Raw genomic sequence first — 5369 nt, forward strand, 5'->3', positions numbered from 1 at the left:
TAAAGGAAAAGAAGGTGATTGGTATGCAGCTGAGACAACTGTCTACATCTGAAACTGAAACTAAAACACGTGTTTGGATGGAAACAAGGTGGTCCTAAAAAGTGGTACTTTTATGGGGCTGGTCACACGGAATAATGTGGTTTGGTTGGCACCCCCATGTGCCCTTCTCTTTGCCACCAAAAATCTCTCTTTGAGTTTTGTCTCCCCCTACCCATTTCCTCTTTGTCTAACCTCTTTCAATTGTTTTGGTTAAATTCAACTCACAATCTATTATGCAATTGTAATGAGATTCAAATTTTATCTTATTCTTTCATTAAAAAATAATTAATCTTTATACGAAAAAAATTATCAATTTTTACGATTAAAAACTAATTTATGTACATCAGCATGAGGTACACATGACACGTCATAATTAACTGTCTAGTTATTTCTTCAACTAAATCAATTTTTAACAGTAAAAATTGATAAAAAAATTTAACAAAAAAAGACCAATTTTCTCTTTAATTTAATGTATAAGAATTAATTTATCATTTTTTTAGTAATGGGGACAAAATATAATCTGACTCCGACTATAAGGGCTTCTATGATATCTTTACCTCTATACATTTAATTTGGTCATTTTAGTTTCTGTACTTTTTGAATTGATTGATTGTAGTCGTATTTGAACAAAATGTTAGCAGTCAAATTCATTTTATTAAATTCTGCTACTAGTCTTGTACTACGTGTAAAGTTATAGATTTAGTTCATATTCTCTAATTTAATCATTTTTAATTCTTGATAGTTTTTAAAATTTAAAATTTCAATCTTAATGCAAAACAATAATCGTTAAACCAATTAACCAGCTTTTTCTGTAAGTGATAAATGAAAATAGCATATTGATTAAAACCAAAAATTAAAAATTTAGAAAACACCAACACTAAAAATGGCTCATAATCACGCATATAAAACTTTAATGGCTCGAATTTGAATTAAACATTAACATTTTCTCTCTAAATCTATCAATTGGTGCATATCTCTTACTAATTATTTTTTTTGGTGAATTACAAAAGGAGAGTAAAATTCTAACAGCAACGTAAGTAGCGCAATTCTAATCTAGGCCACATCTAGGACTGTAAACACACTAACCATCATGCCAACGCACAAATTCCATTAATTTTCTTATTTATTATTATTGCTTCACACAATATGGAAAACACCGTAACATAACGTAACATAACTATTGTTTTACTTGTGAAGTATTTTACTAGATCACTACTTCCCCGGTCGTGAAGTAATTTTATTATTATTTTTGGGTTATGGATGGTAAAAGAAAAAATTGAAATTCGAAAATAGCTATAATTTGAATAAATTTAAATTTTTTTATTTAAGCTTAAATTAAGTTAAACTCGAGTTATTTTCATAAATAAATTTTAATTTTACAATTAAATATAAATAAAATAACAAGATTTTATTATTAGAAATAGAATAGTAAACTCTAATTCGAAAATACTTAATTGAAGATAATATTCAAAATAATATGTGATTTTTGGTCAAATGTATAATATTATACATGAATTTTGATTTTATGTAATTTTATATATGAAATGTTAATTTGATTTAATTTTCATAAACCTGTAACACTATTATTGATATAATATCGTTTTATGTTTACATATGGCATGTACAAATAAGTATACTTATCCAGTAAAAAGATATATTTACTTCTTTAAACATGTACGATTGAATCAAAATAAAAATTTTATTTATACACTTAAACTGTAATTAAAATTTTATGTATAAAATTATACCAAACCAAAATTTATATATAATTTTGATATTTATCCACTTCGAAGTTTGTGCACATATATATTATAATAAGTACAACATAATCAAAACCAACTAATATAGGGGCATTAGGTAAGTGGAATAATATCAATTTCAACCCCTTTCAATTATAAAATATTCAATATAAATTTTAAACAACTTTTTTACCTTTAACCCTTAAACTTTTAAAATTTTATTTCGACCCCAATATGGAATTCTTTGCCCTTGACATAAATAAATCTAAAAATAAACTACCCATAATTTTAATTTTCACTCAATTTGGTCTTGGAACTAGTGATGGGTAAAAAAGTTTAAAAAAATTTTTAAAAGCTATGGGGTTATTGGCTAAAGCCAAAAAGGATAGCATGAGTTGGCTAATAGTGGTCATTAAAAGAGTTGGAGATACCACCTAATTGGACAACAAAAGGTGACTTGCCATTGCACGTCCAAATCCAGAGGCCAACCATAACTCATTTGTTTATTGATTTGGGATCCCAATAAACCCTTTTGATTTTTTTGTATTTGTATTTGTTCCCTTGCTAACCCTTCACCTTTTATCTTAATTACCTAATTAGGAAAGCCTAATCCAAACCCCATCTTTATTTCAGGATTAGGAAATTTCATGGAAGCTATCATTCTTCAATTTATATTGTGAATAATTAATAAAAATTATGTGAGATGAGGAAAATATCTTTTTCTTCCCACCTTTTAATTGGTATATCTATTTTCCCATTTGGAATTTTCATTTTAAGTGCCTTATCCACTTTTTTAGTCCAAAAATATCATCTTACTATAAATTTAATTCAATTTCACAATAAAAATTATACTAAATAAAGGGTCTTTATCAACCTGATCTCTAAATAATTCCCAAAACAAATTTTAAAGTTTTTGATTAAGTTGGTATGCTTGTAATCGAGTCTCAACTAGTATATTTTATCTTTCACTCACATCATGAATGTAATATAATCTAGTTTTCGATAATTATCAATATCATTGCAATATCTTTTTCCCTTATCTCTAAACTTGAACTTCTTTTATATATAAAATCTCGATACATGCACAAGTTTATTAGAAAAGTGAAAATAAACTATTTAAAGCATAAACTTTCTTTTTTGTCCCAAATTTGATATACCAAATATTGAAACACAACAAAGGGCATTGTTGTCATTCAAAATGCAAATGAAGTTGCCATCTTTGAATAGTGTACTCCTTTTGTAAGTCCCACTCAACCCTATAAATAAACAACATTACTTCACAAACATATCCACTTCTCTTAGCATAGATAAAACCCATTGCTAAATTCAAGAGCAAAAAAAAAAAAAATCTTAAATAAAAAAAATTCATCATGACAACCCAAATGAAAGAGCTTGAAGATCCAATGGCTCTAATCACCCAAATGTACCCTTGCATATACACTCAAGTTGCACCACAACAAGGTAAATAATTTGTGTACTTAAACTCAAATCCTTTATGATTTCTTTCATTACTCTTGGTAACTTATAGGAACCCTTTTTTTAAATGGCAGGGGAAATATCGAAGCCTCGACGACGACAGAAGAAGAACAAGGGAGGGGAAAGCGGGGCGGCAACCGCGGCGGAGACAGCTAAGAAAAGGAAGCTTAGCCAAGAACAAGTTGATCTTCTTGAACTTAACTTTGGGAATGAACATAAACTCGAGTCCGAGAGGAAAGACCGACTCGCTTCGGAGCTCGGTCTGGACCCTCGGCAGGTCGCGGTTTGGTTCCAAAACCGAAGAGCTCGTTGGAAGAACAAGAAGCTCGAGGAAGAGTATAGCAAGTTGAAGACAATCCATGAAGGTGTTGTTCTTGAGAAATGTCGCCTTGAATCCGAGGTATATATATATATATAGTTCATACATTTTTTGAACAGAAATGATTTAGTTGAATGTTCAAACACAAACTCTTTTCTTTATTTGAAGCTTTTAACCATTTTAAAAAAAAACCATTTTCTTTTTTTGGTTTCTCAGGAACCAAACAGATGTTAATAATACTATCAGGCTGTTTCCTTCTTACTCATATAAAGCATGTCCTGTTTTATAGTCAAATTTTATTTTTAGTCCCTTTATTATTTTCAAATTTTAGATTTTCTTAATTATTTTAATTAAAATGCTGATAATATTTTTTTAAAAATGCTTTCCAACTCATCATACTATCATAATTTTTTTTTGGAAAACAAAAAAAAATCGAATTCAATATTTGGACGAACTAATAATATTATACAAATAAATAGATAAAAACTGTTAAACTAAAGAAATTTGGGAGTAAATCTAAAATTTAAAATAGTAAAAGCACCAAACTAAAATTTTGACTTTTTTTTTCACGAGGGCTTAGTTCCGCAATTTACGAATTTTTTTAAAGAAAAAAAATTAATTATTAATTAACAAAAGAAATTAAGAGCGTTGGTTCGAAGAAAATCAAGCAAGTGCTTATCCCTTTCATATCTTTTATCCTTTGAAAACAATAAAGACAAAAGGGTTTACCCCACCATTAAGTAGAACATGCATGAGCTCTAGGCTCGAAGAAAAACAATGCCATGTTGTTGGGTTTAGTCCATTAAAAAAACTTTCCGAAAAGAAATTTCAGACAAAAAAAAAAAAAAGAACAATGACATGGGACAACAAGCCTTTGCCTCCCTTTATTACACAACAAAAGAGTACTTGAAATATCCCTAATCCAAAACATGTGTCTTTTATGTGAAATTCGAATCTTAAAATTTACAATTTCTTTTTCTGGGTAGGTTTTAAAGTTGAAGGACCAACTTCGAGAGGCTGAAAAGGAAATTCAAGGATTGACAGAACGAGTAGACGGAGTTTCGAGTAATAGTCCGAGTTCGTCGTCGGTTCTTTCTATGGAAGCCATGGATCCACCACCTTTCCTAGGGGAATTTGGAGTACAAGGATTTGAGGATCAAGATGTTTTCTATATAGGCATGGAGTGGATGAATCTATATATGTGACTTTAACTTTAATATGTGTAAATAATTATGATATTTAAAAATATATTAAATATAATGTAATTATATCCTAATTATCCTAATTAACTTTAAATTTAGAGATTAATGTTATTAACTACTATATTAAGTAAACTTACCTTTTGACTAGGATGGTTGAGTGAAGTTGATAAAGTCTTAACTATATTTCTTCTTTCTTGTTTCCCCTCTTGATTAATTAATTATCATAATTTCCCTTCCATTTTTTACTAATAAAGAAAATTTTATATACCCCAAAGACTTTAAAGTCTTTAACCCATTGGCTGAAATTAGTTCATCCATATTTGAAACTAGAGTTCAATCTGTAGGTTCGTTTGTACAGTAATATAATATATTCGCGTTTAGGTATGTGAGATTGAACTTGTATTATATAAAAAAATTATAATTAATTCCACTCGACCTGACTACAATTAGACTCAAATCATAACACAGATTAGATCAAATCAGGATAGGATTTAATTGTAGTCTTTGGACTTTTGAAATTTAGTCCTTTTACTTTTAATTTCAAGAATATAGTCTTTTTATTTGTCTAATTTAAAAATCAAAGTCTAATTGATA

General features: G+C 28.6%; 1 protein-coding gene across 1 annotated transcript; it reads left to right on the top strand.

Moving 5' to 3' along the window:
* The first annotated feature begins 3064 nt into the window (after positions 1-3064).
* On the top strand, positions 3065-4907 carry LOC107909378 (homeobox-leucine zipper protein ATHB-40). The gene is made up of 3 exons (XM_016836866.2): positions 3065-3239; positions 3329-3654; positions 4560-4907. Exons 1-3 carry the CDS (start codon positions 3149-3151, stop codon positions 4776-4778), a joined length of 636 nt encoding a protein of 211 aa, XP_016692355.2. The 5' UTR covers positions 3065-3148; the 3' UTR covers positions 4779-4907.
* Positions 4908-5369: the final 462 nt, after the last annotated feature.

The sequence above is a fragment of the Gossypium hirsutum genome, chromosome A02, assembly GCF_007990345.1.
Source record: "Gossypium hirsutum isolate 1008001.06 chromosome A02, Gossypium_hirsutum_v2.1, whole genome shotgun sequence".
Taxonomy (NCBI): domain Eukaryota; kingdom Viridiplantae; phylum Streptophyta; class Magnoliopsida; order Malvales; family Malvaceae; genus Gossypium; species Gossypium hirsutum.

What these genes read in the sequence shown, in the direction of transcription:
- LOC107909378 (XM_016836866.2), top strand. Translation starts at nt 3,149, where the DNA reads ATGACAACCCAAATGAAAGAGCTTGAAGATCCAATGGCTCTAATCACC. An exon ending in TCAAGTTGCACCACAACAAG is followed by an intron (nt 3,240 to 3,328) that starts GTAAATAATTTG and finishes TTTAAATGGCAG; the next exon opens with GGGAAATATCGAAGCCTCGA. An exon ending in AATGTCGCCTTGAATCCGAG is followed by an intron (nt 3,655 to 4,559) that starts GTATATATATAT and finishes TTTTCTGGGTAG; the next exon opens with GTTTTAAAGTTGAAGGACCA.